General features: G+C 37.0%; 1 protein-coding gene across 1 annotated transcript in view; it reads left to right on the top strand.

The window, feature by feature from the left end:
• Positions 1-9,073: 9,073 nt before the first annotated feature.
• The window catches only part of TPO (thyroid peroxidase), a 43,571-nt gene continuing 34,381 nt past the window's right edge, over positions 9,074-18,263 (top strand). The window contains exons 1-4 of the mRNA XM_052810030.1: positions 9,074-9,246; positions 10,042-10,135; positions 12,600-12,681; positions 18,049-18,218. Coding sequence (XP_052665990.1) covers positions 10,042-10,135; positions 12,600-12,681; positions 18,049-18,218 — 346 coding nt within the window. The 5' untranslated portion in view covers positions 9,074-9,246. The remainder of the gene's footprint in view (positions 9,247-10,041; positions 10,136-12,599; positions 12,682-18,048; positions 18,219-18,263) is intronic.

Here is an 18,263-nt window from a genome sequence, read left to right as displayed (position 1 = left end):
TTTATGAACGTCTCCTTCCTGGCTCTCAGAGAAACTTTCCGGCATCTGCTGCCCTGAAACCAAGATGAAGCATCTGTTAAACCATTACCCAGACCTGGCACATGCACTATTTTAAAAAGAATGTTATGGCACAAACAGTGGAGTGCAAAAGTCGTCACAAACTATGGTCCCTGTGGGGCTCTAGCCATCTGCTTGCTAATTATGTATACCACAGCCTGGCTGTTGCACAGAAAACAAACATTGCTGCTGGCAGCTTCGTCCTGCCATATAATTACTGCGACCGGCACAGGCAGAATTCCAGGAAAGTTATGCCTTTTTCTGCCCATGACTGTTGCCACTTTTTGCTTGTTCCCCCTTTAAAGGATGCACCTGCTCTTTCTGCCACCATCTACCTCATTCTAACCTGCTTGCATCTGCCTTTCTCAGCCTGTGCTAATCTCTCTCTCTGACAGTGAAAGTACATCACATTACCCAAGACGTGCTTCCTATGCCGCAAGAACTCTGCTCATATTGAGCTAATGTTGATATGACAGTGGAGTATTTGACATCTTTTATGCAACCCTGCATAAAAGTCACCTTTTTGATAAGGCAGATATATTCACTGTTTTTCTTTGTCTCAGATGAGATCTCAAGAGGTGACAGTTAGTTCAGAGCAGTCAGGGCATACTCCTGTGGTGGCCAGATCTCTAAGAACATACAAGATCTGCACTTATCAGCATCTTCCTTTCCTCCCCACTGCTTTTCCTTGTGTGAATAGCTCTCCCCTGTGCCCACATAGTTGACAACAGGGTTCAGTAGTCCACGGTGTTCATCTGTTACAGACAGACTTGACAAGAAAAAACCTGTGAGAATGCACATTGCCCCCCCCCCCCCAGATCACAGCCTGTTTGGGCCCTGTGATACATTGCTGGATAGTTATGCTGTTGCACAGGCACACAAATGTGATGACTTTTTATTAATGCAAATTCAGCTACTTAGGTGCTATTGCAGTTAGGCAGCAACTGAAAAGAAGTTGACGATCTAAACTTCTCTGTGCCTCAGGGGGAAGAGAATATGGATATCATTCCTAGATTTATGTATATTAAGAAAAGCTACCTGGTGTCATAATATTATTTGGTTTTAAATGATTTATGAAGATTATAAACACATCTGTATGAGTTATACACACGACTGCAGACTCTGCTTAATAATTTCTGCAGGTAGAGGCATCATTTCTTATTCATGGTCCTTCAAAGGTATTACATTATATTTGTCACATCCCAAAGCTTCTACTGGTCCTGTCGTATAGTGTGTCCTTATTTATGGATGAATACCCACACCAAATTGATTAATCATGTCCTCCTGCTAGAGCTCTGGGAAGTTCTTTTTGTCCTACAGAGTGGCCAACAGGAGAGTGCGGGCAAGTATTTTGAGTGCATTCAGCAGTGCAACAAAATAAGGTTAGAGCAATTTGGGGGGGCACGTGTTACCAGTGTGCTATCAAAAATATCTACAAAATTTGCTTCTCACCAAAGGACACTTCTCCCAAGTGTTTATTTCTCCTTAACACAGATTTCATTATTTCTGATGGGAACTGTGATTCTCTCAGAAGGCAAACAATTCTGCTGTCAAATACCATTGATCTGACCAGTGCACAGATTTGTTTTTCTGTCAGCCAGGAAAGGGCTACCTTGTGCATCAGGGGTCAGCTGCATAACTGAAGAAATACATTAGTAGGAAAAACAGGTATTTTCTAACTACAGTACCCATAGTGATATGCAAAAATGTCCAGGTGGTTTACAGCCATATACATATGAGCTGATCTGCTGGGCAAGACCTCATCCCAGACAACCCATAATTAACCACCTACATACCATTATATACCCTGCACTAAAGTGGTGGTTAAAAGATCAGCCAGCCAGGTGGTCATCGACGGGGGGGTGCCCAGGCGGCCAGGCAGAGATCCTCGCTGCCCGCAGCATAGCAGGGCCAGGAAGCTGGGCAGGAGGGTGGGTTGGGGAGGATGGGAAGGGCAGTGGGTAGGTGTTAGCTACCAGTCTGCGGGAGGAGTGATGACAAGATGGGGGGAGGCACAACTTTGGTGTTCTTTCTGTCAGTTCTTGGGTTTGTGCTTCTTCTCACACAGAGCTGGTGCTGCAGTACGGGTGACTGGGACCCAAGGCAATTGTATGTGAGAGCCCTGGGCTAACGCATGCCCAGGGGGCCAGGGCCCTGTGCAGAAAGCTTTCCTTCTTCTCTTTCTTCCTCACTGCACACCTTTGTAACCTCTTCCAATTTTTAATTGTTTTTTTGCTACTTGCAAGTTATGTTTTCTTTCATGGTCAAGGTTGTTTAACTCCAGTACAGCTCATAAGTATTGTATCTTCTTATACCTTTTTCTGCGGAATTGAAAACTTGCTCCCTATAGGTTTTTTTTCGAAGTGTAAATGCTCAACAGCATCAGATGTCAATCCTCAGCATTTTCTCACCAAACCAAGCACCTTCACTGCTTTAAGCCTCACATTGTGAAAGCTTACTCACAGTCTCCAGACCTCAGAAGCATACATGATGAACTTGTAGTAGTGTTATCTATTCCATACATTGACACCAGATCAATTTATTTTTTTAATTCTCCTTTTAAATCTCAGGGGCACACATTATTTTCTCTTGCCAGAGCATTAACCTGAAAAGTCTGTTAAGAATCAGTGATGATTCCTTTATATCTTTTTCTTCTCCTGAGCCACAGCTTTTCAAGATTCTCTGCTCATGTGTATATTATCTTCACAATTTATTTCCAAAGACATCGCCTTATTTTTGGCTGTATTAAAATAATTTTGTTGGATTTGTCAATCTACCATGGTATCTATTATTAATTTTGCCTCAATTCAGATATCAAGACTTCAGCGAAAAATGGGTTCTTTTGTTATGCCTGTGTAATTTCATATATATATATGTACATACAAATACACATTTACACACGTACTCTTCCCTGTTCCTTCAGCTATTTGGTAACCCCTACTTAATTGTTTACAAAGTGTTGATTCTTATTAATATTTGTTTAAATGTGATGGGTTTCATTCTTGTTATTAGTTACTATTTAATGCTGTATGCTTGATAATTCTCATGTGCCTTTTTCATCTGGATGTTTCAACATAAAAATAACAAAGCTGTAACATCTTTTGTTTGTTCAGTCTAAGAGTTTTCTAAAACATACTTCATCTAGCTACAGAATACTTCAAACTCATCAGGGCATTAAAAATAACAGCTCAAGATTTGTGGAACCTTGACATGACGTCAAATAGCCAAGATGTTTTTATTACTCAGTCATAAGGCTCACTTGAACACTAAATGTCCCAGAGAGTAGTGCTGTGTGACCTCTTAATATCGGTGCTCATGAAGAATGTTTCATTTAACTTCTTCAGATCATTTACTTTCCTGATTTGTGACAGACTAATGGAAATCTGGATATTAATTCAGAAGCATACTCATTTGCCTGAGTGAATGTGAACTTGGATGAAAACAGTTCAAGAGTATCTCATTAGATTTAAAATGTGTTTTTCAATTAACAAAATGTGTTTATAATGTAGGATGTGTCTGGTGAACAATCCATCTAATGAGCTGGTATCCATCTTGAGAGATTCTTATATTACTTGATTTACTGAATAGAAGTCTAATTTTTCACTGGCTGTTTGTTTGCCTTTCTTCAAACTGACAATTCTATCTATGAAACAATTTCTTACCATTGCCTTTATCTTTGAATTAATAAAAAGATTAATTAAAAATTAAATAATAAATCTGGAAAGTCAATGCCACTCTTGGGAAAATGCAACCTACCAGGCAATTCACCAAAGCAGACCAGCAGAAAATATTTAAGTGTGAGGAGGAATTCCCATGCTGCTACTCCAAGTTATTGTGCCCACAGAAGGGCTTCCTCCTCACAACTTTGGCAGATATAATGCCTAATTTTGGGATTGGTATCCAGCCTAGAAAAAATCCAGGCTTCTTGGACAGCATGGAGGGGCAATAAGGCTCTTCAGAATAGGATGTACCAATGCTGTCATACTGAGACACCTGACCCAGCTAGTAAGAACAGCTGAGAACATACAACTAACATAAAACGTGCTTCATGGTGTAGCATTTGCACTGCTTGCTGCAAGGCAGAGCCTTTCTCCAGTCACAATTCTATGGTCGTCTCCTTTTATAGGTGTCCATGTCCTCTTCTTGAGTACTTTGACTACGCCACCTCTTTTCTTTCTTCCAAATAATGGGTACAAAATGAAAACATGTTGCCACTGCCTGGATTTTCACAGTAACTTGGCGATGGGAGGCAGGAAGTGAAAGACGTTGGTCCAGTTCCTACTGCTATCCAAGGAGCTTCTGATGTGAGACATCCATGTGTCATGGTTCCCACCATAGAAATATTCACAGAATATTTCACTCATTGCAAAGCACTACAAAAGGAGGACAGGAGCATCTGCCATCTGTGGACACTTTGAGTATGGCAATGAATCACTCTCAATACTGGCATCTCCCAGTTTTTCTTCTGGAATCTTAAATCCTCTTGTGGATTTGTCACTAACCGTGCTGAGAGCCTCATTCACAGCAGGCAGAACACTAAAATTGGTCTGTCATAATTGTATTATGTGGTCATTTTTTTTTTTCCTAAATCAATTTCTGTTTTCTGCTAAGTTAGAAAAGAGCATGCTTGTTATCTTGTTAGTATTTTATCAGCTTTATGGCTACATAACAGATGATGTACCTACCTACCATCTCTAAATCCAAGACATAAACTTCATTATATGATGCTGCTGTGGTCTCTGCAAGAAGGCCATGCATTGTAAGAAGGCAGAAATCTCACCATTAAGCTTGCCACTAAAATGATCTGTCTGAAAGAGATTGAGTTTGGTCTGAAATCAGTGCTTTCTCAAGGTGAAAGATTAATTTTCTGTCTCATTTTAAAAAGAAAAGTGTTTGTGATTCAAGCCATTGAATTTCAGACCTTCTATAGACCTTAAAAATTGTTCATCTGTTCCACATTTTTCCACATAAATCATAATTTGCTCTTTAGTTAAGGCAGAGTTTTCAAACAGTGATATACAGGGTTGGCATGAATTCAGACACAAGAAATTGAGTGGACTTTCCTCTGCAGCTAAATTTACCTTTACAGAGGCTTGTTCTGCATTTATTACAAAGTATAATAAACCACAGCACATTTAAAAAAATTCTTAGGCATACTTCCTGTAACTTGAGTTTTAAATATTGTTTGCTTGCATGAGGTATAACATCAGTTTGGGTTTAAATCAACATTTTAACAAGACAATGTAATGGTCTATAGATTTATTCAGTTAATGTTCAATGAATTTCAGTAATCCCAGTTATTTACATGTTATATTCCATCTGTTTCTGAGAAAAATAATTTATCCGAGAATGTGATTTCAGCATCATACACTAAAATTAGTATGTAATGACCAAATCCTATTGATCTTACTCAAAGCAAACTATTAGCCTAAGGAAACATAAGAATATAAGATACATTTCACTAGCCTGGGACAACTATTCTTTTTCCGGATGAGACCATAACTAATCTGCAAAGGCAGAGACATTATTTTAGAGAACAAGCATGGCATTTGGAAAACCAGTCACCGAGTCAACTAGATGGATAAATAGTTTATTCAGTCACAGACCATCAAACTCTTCCAGATCCACAAGCTGCTTGTTCCTTCTTCAAGCCTACTTATCGCAGGAGTAAAGATCCAATGCTCTTCTCTTCCTTCCTTGCTTATAGTACTTACTGCTAATCAGGATGCTGTTCGTTACTATAGAACTATTTATCCACTATATGTAAGTATATTTTTTTCACTGATTATTTATCCTTTAATTTACGACAGCTACATGTGCCAGTTAAGCTGAGCTTCAAGTCTAAACATAAACCATAGAAATTAGTCCTAAGAGCCATTTAGCTTTGTATTTTGCATTTGACAAAAAGCAACAATTGTTGCTGAGAGAAGCCTGTAAAAGAAGAAAAATTCCAGCCACAGTCTATTTGTGACTGAGGGAGTACCTGATGCAAATCTTGACTCTGATAGGCCTTGATGTATTTTTATTCAACAAAATTGTCAAAACATTTCTAAGAACTCATATAAAATACTTTTACCGGAGCTTCCTGACACCAGCTATTCCACGATGTAACCATGTGTTGTCTAAATAATTGCCTTCTTTTGTTTGTTTTCAACCTGCCACCTACTTGACCCTTAGTTCTGTACTGGAATAGACAGTGAATGATCCTTACCTATTCACCCTCTTCATCCATTTCTGGCTTCAGAGACCTCTGCAAGGTCTTCTCTAAGTAAAGAGAATAATAGCAAAAAATGTTTCTAACAAAATGGAATTAATTCTAGAAAAAAACTAAGTGCTTAAAGTGACTAGAAGTCACAGTATCCATGAAACCCAGCTAAACTGCCCTCTCCTAAACTGCCCTCTCCTTGTAAACTATTTTTCTTTCACCTTTTCTTGCATTTTTTGACTTGGTGACATTTTGCTGAACTAACTAGAATGAGACTAATTGCTGTTTTCATGACATTAATCTGGAACTTCAGCAAATTTTTTTCTGTTGGAGTACTGTTATATGCACTTTTTGCCTCTCCTCTTGCAATAAAGTGTTCTTGGAATTTTAATAGCTAGAAGAGATCAGAGACTAATTCTTCTATTATAGATTAGGCATCCATATTACCGGTGTCCCCTTCACGCCATGCTAGAGCCCAGGATTGCCACTAAATGCCACGAAACGATGTAATCTGCTATCAAAAATAGCTTCTGCAGCTGCACAGATTTATCTCGGAGGTGTCTCATTCTAATCCAATGCTTGTAAGAACCGATGATGCATCAGAGAGCCTGGTAGGGCTGCAGTCTGTTACAGTGCAAATGTAAGAGTTGTTCTGAGGTTGTAGAAACGTGTCTGTTCCCTGTATCAAACATCAGTTGCAATTGTATAATATTTTAAGTATGGGCTAATTTTTCTGAATAGCAGGTCTGCAGAAACTAATACATGTGAATAATCTCAAATTCTATTGCGTTGGGGTATTTCCTTGAACAGAATTTATCTTTTTATCAACAACTCAGAGATTTAATGTATAGGTCTTTAAATTTTAAGAACACAGATACAGTAGTGTTCTTCATGTGCAGGTTCAAATCTTGGGAATATAACAAATGAGTCACGTAATTTAAAACTTAATAATATTAATATGGTTAACTGTTAAGGTTCACTGCTCCTTTTCTTAAAAGTGCTGTTTAGCGTAAGGACTGTTTTATACTTCTCTAGTACTCCATGTTTAGACAGTCATTGATCTGTGCAGTTTCACTGCTGGGCAGAAAGGTCTGACACCCTTTCTGCAGAAAGAATGGCTGAAGACAGGCAGCTAACAGAAAATCCAGAACAAAGGGGATACATTCAGGAAGATATTAATCAAATTATCTGCACTGACATGTAGGCAATATATGAAACTTGGATTCAAAAAATTAAGGTTATTCTTGAGCCACTAAACTTTGCCCTCTTATTTCTCCTTCAGCAGATTTCAATAACAGGATTCTGAATGAGCTCCAGTAAGAATGGGAATACAACTGCATCTGTCTCATCAGTCCAGTGTAATTAAGACTTCCCACACCTTCTAACTAAAACTGCATTTGAGGGTCAATGGGGATTTAAACATTTATACTCTTTAATTAAAGTCAGGAAAACACAAAATAGATACTGCCATTCAAATTTTTCATCACAGGTCAATTTACTGCATGTAACCATCTAAAGCCCACTGTTGACAAATACTTCAACTGCAACCAATGAGCAAAGGTTGAGATCCTTATTTAAACAAACCTTAATGTAGGTAAGCTCCTTTTGAACTAAATGGGGAGGCTTTGATTTTTGACTGTGAAACTGCAAAGAGAATCAGACCTGTTTTTCACTTCAAGAAAGTCCCTCAACTCTCAGAAATGAAATCTGTGATACTTGCAAAGTATATGAAAGGATATAGGTGAGTGTTCCTTATTCTATTAGGTGTTTGGAGTGGATCTGCTTTTCTCAATGCTTTGCTGTGCCATGGAAAAAGTCAGTCTTCTTTATGTTTTCTTATGTAAGGAAACAACCTTAAAAGATTTGCAATGGGCTTAAGGAGGTATTGCGAATTTGGCTTCTTGTCTGCAATCTTAAAGCCCCCAACCAAGGATCATAGACCTACTTTTCCAGTAGAAGTCTGTTTCCCTTTACTCTCTGCTTACTTTTTACCCATGTCCACTCATCTTTGCAGGGAACAGCATTATGGATGATATTCCTGAGCTGAAGTTTGCAATAATAATAATCATAATCATCATAATCATCATAATCTTGAGTTTTACCTCCAGTCAATTCACATGCTTTTCTTTCACTACCACATACCACAGTCACCAGCTCGGGGGTGCTCCCTGCTACCCAACCCCTACTTCACTTATCACCTATGGCAGAGATCAAAACACTGATCTTTGGCTCCACCTTGTGACCTCCCTGTCGAGTCTAGCAAATGAGGGAATTCTCAATCCTGATTCCAGCTCTGATGTTGATCTCTCTGCCTGTATAGGAAATGGGGGGGGGGAAGCTAGTTAATTCTTTAGGTCAAAATACTGACTTTAGAAGAAGCAATAGGGTTGAAAATTGTTAGTAAATAAAAATAAGTAGGCTCAGAAGTGTGAAATAAATTATCGAAGAGAACAAAACAAAATGAAAAGTGCTGCAAAGAAGTTGATGAGCAATCTGGGGGGGTTATCATCTGAGTTTCAGAAAGTCATTTTCGTAAAGTGCCAATGACAGAACACATAAAATAGGACACAAAGTTGCCTTCTTTTTCAAATACATTGACAAAGAGAACTAGTGAAAAGTGTACCCAGAATTTACTTTACTGCATAACATGGTAGTATTTTTTCTTTTAGTCTGAACATTTGTCCTTCACATTTCCATGAAAATGACTCTGATATCAGAACTGACTACACAGGTAGCTCTTGGTTCCTAGCAGGACAAAAATAAACAAGTCAAGCATTAACGTCAGCTTCTGCTTTGTGGGAACATGCTGTGGCCAAAAAGATTTTGAAATCATTTGCATGTTTAAAGCTTGAGTGAATACCAGTGCATAAAGCTCATAGGGTAAGCTGGGCCCCTGGAAAGTACTTCACTTTCAGATTTCAGAACAGTTACTGCCATCGATAAAGTACAGAACTGTGGAAGATAATCTCCTCAACAGACAAAAGGTCAGACTATAAAACTTTTGCTTGCCATTTTCCAGAAGAAATTCATTATATTAACTCATAAAATGTGAAAAGAAGGGGTGTTTTCACATTGAGTTTATATGGGTAATATTGCTTCCCTGAATTTTTAGAGCTGATTTATTAATTATTAATTTTCTTATATTGATAGAATATAGAACTAAAAATATTTTAAATCTGCAACCAACATAGCGCATGTGAAAAATGTTACTTCTTGGATAGATTATATATTTGTACTGCTATAATAACTACCAGAAAACCAGTGCACTGAAATGGAGAATGTAGCTCCCATTTGCCATCTAAGTATATTCATTGTGCTGCTTTGATACCACAGTTATACTTGGATAGAAGTACAGAGGGGTCTGATCAATGTTATTAGTTTGGCCAGTTTCACTATCTTATGTGCAATGACAAATTTACAGTCAAATCATGTCAGTGCACAGAGAAGTTCAAAATGAATGGTAAAATATTGCTGAATTTCTTAGATGTAGGCTGTGTTGTTAATATTGTCAGAACATATTATGTTATAAAATAAAAGTGATGTATCTGCTAGTGCTAGAAGTTTCTCAAAATGGAAAAAAAAATAAGGAAGGCAGGAAAAAAGAGAAAGTGAACTACAGTTATTTCTAAAAATTAATATTCTGAACTTCAAAAACAGTCAAACGTGGCTACAAATCTAATTTAAAAGTAAAATTTCTATATGTGGGAAATTATAGTATGGCTTATAATTAGAAGATGAAGGTATGTATTTTGTCAACAATTATCTCTTCTTTCTTGTAGATGAAAGTGTTCATTATTTTGGGAATTTCAGCAGCTATAGCCTTCACAGCTGTTTTCTTTTCTTTCCTTCAGATAGGCAAAGATATCCTCTTTGGTAAGTAACAGAAAAAATACATGTTATTTTCTTTTTGTCAGTGATTACTGTTAAGCTGAAAATACACTGGCACTGCAGACAATTTAACAAAGGCAGTTTAGCTTAATCTGTTTTTACGTGCAAAATACAGTATCTGACTTCAGTGAGAATTATTCCATGGGTGTTTTCTTTTAAAATGCAGCTTCATAAATTCACAAAGGAAAACTTTGTATGTGTAATGTATCTATCTCAATTATGTATTCTTTGACTAGGAGTGATTTTACTTTCTTAGTGACATTCATAAGTCAGATGACATGCTTACGAGCATGATTGCTGGATTTCGTTCCCAGACTGCCAATCACTACGTTTAGTCATCCTGGGCTAGAGTCAGTTGCCATAGGATAATAGGATATTGCAGCTGGCACCCTGCTGCTGGCCCACGAGGGTGAACGTCTCCTCTGGGTCTGTTCTCTGCTGGCACCCTCAGGATGCCGGGGAGATTTTAGAGCATCTCAGATTGCACTAGTGCCTATGTTCAAACAATATTATCTTGCCATTTTAAACATCAGAGCTATTTTATTTGCATCTGTTCAAGCTAAATCAGTTAGATCTAGTAGATGAGAAATACAGCAGATACTAGATATTGAATTTTAAGAGACTTCTGCAGAGACTGATTTTACATTAAAGTAGGGCAGAGATGATGAAATAAGATTTTAATCTTTACATTCTCCTAATTAATTATACAGCTGTAGATCTGATTCAGAAGGGAAAGTCCTCAGGAAAGTTTTCATTTGAAGTTAGCATAGAATCACAAATGAAACAAAATTATATACAAAATAAAGTAAACAAAAAACCCCTGAAACAACCCCAAGCCATTACTTCAGATGGGCAATCTTTTTTGGATCATCACTGTGAAACAGGGGATCAGATTTATTTTTCATAGTGGATCCTCTACTTGGAGCTTCCATACTAATTGCTTGGAAAGACATGGTCTATAATGAGGTTATATTGCATTTTAGTTAATATAAAATTAATTATATGTAGACTGTAAATAAATGGATTAGATGGACTGCATATGATTCTTTTTTATAGTAAGCATTCTTTGGACTGATGGGAACAATATAAAATAATGTTTATTACTGCAAGAACCACATTTTTTAAAACACTGCATTGGTAACAAAATCATATTTCTCAGTAGAAAAGGAAGACAAACAATGGAATTCAGTTATAGCAGGTGGATCTTCTGTTCTAGATCAGAGTCTGAATCAATACCACATGATGAGCAATACTTTGAGCATAAATATATTTCTCAGAGGTAAACTCCCTAGGAGTAATTAAAAATCATGCAATATTAAATTCTAAAAGAGTTAGCTCTTGTATGGCCTATAAAGATCAGTCTTGCTTTTTAAAATAGACTCAAAACCATTTTCAGATGTAACAGAAATCTGAATGATGACATTAAATGAATCATCGAATATTTTATCATATATAGGTGAAAAAAGAAATAACTACTGCTATGCTTAGAGGCTGAGAAGATCTTTAGTCAAGTAGAATTTTGCCTAGGAAAGATTACTCCTCATCACACATTATTTTCCCTTTATCTGAACACCCTATTCAAAAAGTACATCACAGAAATAGCACAACATGGACTACAGTTAAAATATGTCACTTAAAATTACAGCGTACATAAATGATGAGCAATTGTACATAAATGATTGTTAGCAAACTATTATTATTCATGACTCATTTTCTAAGAAAAAATGGGTGATCTCATAAAATATAGATGGGAATTAAAGCACTGGATTTTAAATATAACTGATTCATTTACTATAAAGCTAGATCTACACAAAAGAGGAATAATCTTTGTTCCATGACAGCACTACGCAAAATAGGAAAGCTGAAGTATTATTAGCTTCACATATGTCTTTCCATCAAATATAGGTGGAGAAATGAAAATAGGGCTTTCATGCATTGGTCAGAAGGTCTTATAGTTTGTTAATTATGCCTGAATATGGACCTGAGTTCTTCATGTGGCTCAGGCCAGCTCATACTACCTGTGAGGGAGGCTCGGATTTGTCCTATCAATCCAAGGACAGTTTAATGCAAAATACATATGAAGCCTAAGGAGCATAATCGCATACACAGAACACAACACGTTTCAGCTGGCCCTGTTAGGTTTGGTACTACATAAGGTGTGCACAGCTGGATTTATACTGGAAGAAACAGAAGGAAAGTCTAACTCTTCAAGCCTTATAAATTAGGGAAGAATTCATTTACTACCCCACCTTATCTCTTTCAGAAAGCTCAGAAGCCACAACATTAGTTCCAGGAACACTAAAATATGGAGATCATTTTAATGGGGAAAAATTACATATAGCTTAATATTACAAACCTGTATATTTTGTAAATGTAAATATTTGAATAAATATGTTATTGAATAACATATTCATCTTTCTTTCTTTTTATTTTTTTCCCTGTTGAGAAGAAACTGAAGATAACTGCATTACTGAGGCTATCCAGAGGGGCTCTAATCTGGTGGATTATGCTGGACATTATACACTGAAAAGGTAAAAAAAAAAAAAAAAAGAAGGATTTACTCAGCAAAAAGTTTTCATAAGAGAGAAGCTTGAGATCAGTCTGCTTCTTTGAGAAAACATATAATTATAGATTGTTTATGATCATCTGAACCAATATAACCTTATGCATTATCACTGCATGAGTTGCTGTCTTAAAATGGGAGAAAAATATGAAATATGAAAATAAACAGGAATGTTTTTCTGATCTAAGTAACATACCACATTCCATTAATATGTGGCTCAAAAAATTGTAATTTTATGGACATTACATATTTTTGAACTTTAATTATGTTTTTTCCCGTGCAAAGTGAGATGGAAAAACCCTATTGCTTTAAATGGGACTGTTGAAGTGAATTGCACATTTCTGTGGTCTGATAGACATTGTTGTTAACCATTGGATCTTTCTTAGGCAGAACATTGCTAATAACAGCTCTCTGAGAACTGGTCATGTCTTTTGGTTAAGCTTGGGGTTAACCCTGTAAGCAACTAAAGGCTTTCAGCAGAGCATTGAAAGATGTGCGTTAGTGTCACCACTGCCACAAGTGTCCGACACCTGCATTAGGAGTGTGAGTCTCATAAGAGTATCATTTGCTCTTATGTTAAAGGGTATAAAATACTTGGTCTTTCAATTTACAAATTATCATTACCAGAAGTTAAAATTTTACTTCTATTGTGTGCTTTTACATAATTCAATTCATTGTCGCCCAATTAAGTGGGGCAGTGAGAATTACAAATATCATTAAGAGACTTCCTCCTGTTTTAATATAGGCTTGTAAAAGCACTCTACACCTGCCTTTTAGATATTAATCCTTGGCCATTTGCAGAGTACAGAGGACTGAACTATTATCTAATCTGATCATTATATTGAGGAGTGAACGTGTGTAAATCCTTAATTAAATAATTCTGCATTTTCACATCAATTTAAAGCTACTAAGGCTTCTTTCCTTTGTAACTTTAAGAATACTGAATACTTGAATTAAAGCTTTGGTCAGCACAAAGACTAAAAACAAGAAAGGAATACATGTGACTACATATTTGAGCTTCTGGAAGTTACGGAGGTCACCGTACTGTGAAAACTCATTTTACTTTGGCTTACAAGTAATTGAAGGAAACTACAGTGCAATATAGATGAGCTCAGTGCTGTCTTTGAGACTGAAAAGCCAGTTCTGAGATGAAAAGGCAGCTCCTTTTTCAGGTTAGAATGGAAAAACTCCTAGTTGTTCCATGTACAATAGTCCAACTTGATGTTTGCTGAATTCATGTGTCTGAACTGCAAACTGAGTCAGAATAACTGGTTTTCTCCTGAGACCTCAGTTTGACCTTGAATTGTGATTAAAATGGACAAGTACATTTCTTCACCTTAGCTGTTTAATACCACCACTTAAAATCTTGAATTGTCATTTGTGTTTTAACTGCTGGAGCACTTGACTGGCAATGCACTAAGCATATTGACTGAAATTGTTTTATTATTCTAGTTTTTAAAAATGTCAGGATTTTCTAGGGAAATGCCACTTCTCAGAAATTCCTTCCCAGGTTTGAAGGTCACATGGGTCCCAGTATGGTCCTCATAGTTTGCTGTGCTGTTCATGACTGTCTCCCCTTGCCAAGTCCTTCTCATGACTGTTTGCTAGTACCTGCCTGCTATTCCAATTAGCTCAGGAGTTTGTTAGTCTTTAAGAGTAGGTGTTCGTGTTTGTCATTAAAGTTCATAATAGTATTAACATAGCATAGATGGAACACAATGACATCATCATTAAAATGTACTAGTTGTATTACAGCAGCAATGCCACTGGGAATCAAGGCAGTTTGGATAGGGCTTTCAGAGCTATATGTCACCTGTGAGATCATAACACTTACCCAGTGGTATGTGCAAATACATTGCTAATTTAGCACCAGGTGCATTATAACATACATTTTGAAAGTAGTAGTTGGCTTGCAAGAGGAAACTCTAATTCCAGTAAATCTTGTTATAATAATGACCAGTACAAATTATGAAACTTCTACTAGCTTTAACTAGTGAATCTCAGCACTGCTGGGAGGGCTTCCGATTCTGACTGTACATTCTTTTTTATATTCTGCTGAGTCTCTGTTTTTTCTGGGTTTTAAGGTGTAGAAGAAACTAAAGATAACTCCAGAATGGGCAAGCTGTGCAAAGTGATAGTCTCCTAGGCCCGTGTTGCACACAGCTGCAAATTATCCTATATTTCTTCTGTTAGAACTTGGCAACTAACTCAAAAGGACTGCTGAACTAGTTATGTAGAAGATAGATGTGAATTATGGTGGTAGGTCAGGTGGGGCTTCCTCCTTGGCACTAGATATTTGGTTTGAGTGAGTTTTAGATAAGACATATTTTTCGACTCCTGTTTGGACTTATCCTAACAGATTGAAGGTAAGTACAATTCTAATACAAACACAAGAGGTTTTCTTAGCCTAATTAAAGAAAGAAATGATTGAAATTACTTAGTGTATTTTAACATATATTTTAGCTGAAGGCACAGTGTTCTTAACAGATTAAATAGATGACAACCCTAAAAAAAAATTCAAGCCTTAACAGCAGATTAAAGATATTTCTCATCATCTTCATTCTGGTGAAATTACTTTTATTTAGTGTATACTACATTTGAACTAGTTCATTTCATGTTTTTAAAGAATCTAAATTGTAAACGTCACAATTTAGGACTATTCTATTGGCCCCTATCTATGCCAAATCAAAAGGACCATCTACAGAAAGGACCATCTATGGAATCACCTTTATGCATAGGGAAGTGGAAAATAATTTTCAGTGTTCCAGATAAGAAGTTGTAGTTGCAGAAACACACTGAGCATGATCTGTTAGTGCCACTCTGGTCTTAAAGCAGACAGGCCATGTACTTACATACTACAGGAAAGAAAAAATTACATTCTTTATAATTTTATAACTTTATCACTTTATATTCTGCACTATGTCACTGTTATGAGAGACCTCCTCAATGGTGACAAATATCTAAGGCATTAATTCTGGTTAGAAATCTCTAAACAAGGTATGCTGTAAATATATTAATTTAAGGCAGAAAGAAATCTCAGAGCCTCAAAATGTCTGAGGCTGAAAGAGAAAGCGTGGCTCATACTCTGGAGAATTTATTTTAATTGGGGGGGGGGGTTAATATATATATTTTTTTAATTATGATCTGTAATGACACTCAGTAACTGAGAGTCTGGCAAATGTAAAGAACCTTCTGTCCAAACACCATAGTCCGCACTAGGACTTATATTGTTAAACAAGTACGAAGACACTTTATATTTGATCTCGTCTTCCTAATAATGATACTATCACAGGTCATTGTATTAGCTTTATGGGGCCATTTCTGCATTACAAAATATCAAGGCAGTTTGTAACTTACACAGTCAGAAAACCAGCATCATCTTCCAGAATTAGAGCTCAGCTTCAGGGGTGTGGGTGAGAACTAGAAGGGACTAGCATGCATAAGTGGGGGGGGCGGGCTGGGACATGACACGACACACAGGAAATGTGGCAAACTAATAACTGCTGTGATAATCTTACAATATCTGTGAGATTAGACAAAAGATAGGGGAGAAAATATCTCAAAATGGAACATACCTCGCTGTTAAGGTACTTTGACGGTTTTTTTGGGGGGGGGGTATTTTTGATTCTTAGCTTCTAGCTAATTTGTACAAATGTTCTTATTTAACTCATTTGTACAAACATGTTTCCCTGTTCGTATAATTTTTTTAAAATGATGCATGACTTAATATCTTCATGTGGATATTAAATATTAAACCTGAGTTCTTGGCATTTAGTTATATCATCTTCCTTTTCTTTTTAACTGGGGGACAGTTCGGGACTTTTAATTCTCCAGATTCTCAGTCAAATTCCTAATTGTCTACAGAAAACCTGAAAAACATGGTACTGAGGAGCTAGATAGCTCTTTTTTAGTTGCAAGAGTTCTCAAGCTCTGCTCTTGAAAGGAAAGGAATAGTTTCTGTATAAAGAATAAATGTGCAGGCTAAGGCTCTTCTGGATCAATTAAGGACAAACTTAGCACCTAGAAAAACCCTGGGAGTTGTATTTTCTTACTTAATGCTTTTTATGTAAGCACGTTTCTAATTTTGCAAACAGAAATTTAACTGTTTTGCTGAAATCAAAACTGCAGTTTCCATTTTAAACTTGTCTCATGCTTTAAACAAACCTAAGTGAATATGACAACACAATGTTTTCATGAAAATTGCATGTCCAGATAAATCTGTGCCGCAGAGAAGCCCTCGGGGATGTCTGCAACCTATGACCATGTCTGGAAATGGAATAGACTGGAGTGGTTTTTTCTGAGCTGTAGGAATTAGTTTAGGACTTGGGACTTCCAGCTAAAAAAGAAGTTCTCCCTGATGCACTTTTCTCAAGGCTTCTTGAGACAGTGGTAAGACAGCCCATGCTGAGTAAAAAATAAATCTTGCAGTGAATCACAGAGCAGTTGAGAGACATCGGGAGACCATCTAGCCCAGCGCTGTGCCAGGTTGCTCAGCACACTGTCCATTTGGGCTTTGAGTATCTCCAAAGATGAAGACTTCACAACCTTTCTGGGCAGCCTGTTGCGGTGTCTGATTACCCTCACAGTAAAAAGGATTTTTCATATGTTTAAGTGTTTAACTTTATGTTACAGAAGTTGTCTCATCAAACCTGAACTCCTTAAAGTTAGAGGTGAGGCCAGGCTGTAAACTAACATATATAGCCATATAACTGTCTAATGAAGCCCTACTAAACTAATTGGTGAAACTCCATATATAACTAGTCAGTACAAGGCAGGTGCTTGGACAGTCTCTGAGAGGAGACGTGTCTCTATCATCAACTGCAGATGGCATCTAGACGACTGTGGGCCAGTTGCTTGACTGTTAGGTGCTAAGGCATTTGTGAATCCACCTGCAATGATTGAGATGGTATTTGATATTAAATGTTACATGAAAGCAAAGCCTACTCACTTAGATGTGTCTGTAGTGGGAGTCCTGTATTGTGACTATTCTACACAAGGTCTTCCCAGCCACTTTGTGCTGTAGGCTCTGTCCATCCCAACAGTTTCCATCTCATCCTAAAGGCTTCTCAAAAGCCCTGTTGTGTGCATCCCATGGAAGGGCACTTTCCCTTTCTTTCTAGAATTTTCCTTCCAGAACAAGGTCACAAAGTAGTCTTCCTCTCTGCTTTCCCAGCATAACCTTCAATCATATAAATATACCTTAAATAAATCATAAATATAAATCATAAAAATATACCTTAAATTCGGAACATATCCAACATAGACAAATACAGCTATGAATAAATTCTAAAAGGTTATGTGTTAAAAAACCTTCTGTGTTGTATCTCAATTATAGAAATATCCAAGGAAAGGGAATAGCAACTCCTACCTTGCTGCTGGCTTTCTCAAAATTTCCTGAACAAGAGAGTCAAGATATTTCCCAAGCAGCTGAACGAATGGAAATGTCAATTCAAGTGCTGAAACAAAAAGTTTGCCAGAAGCACAAACGTTCATTGCATCCAACTGGTAAATATAGTATATTGACACTGGCAAAACCCCCTGTTGATTTCT

The sequence above is a fragment of the Harpia harpyja genome, chromosome 15 (assembly GCF_026419915.1).
Source record: "Harpia harpyja isolate bHarHar1 chromosome 15, bHarHar1 primary haplotype, whole genome shotgun sequence".
In the NCBI taxonomy this organism is placed as follows: Eukaryota; Metazoa; Chordata; class Aves; order Accipitriformes; family Accipitridae; genus Harpia; species Harpia harpyja.
Note: the sequence above shows the minus strand (reverse complement) of the source record. Positions and strands in the feature narration are given on the sequence as shown.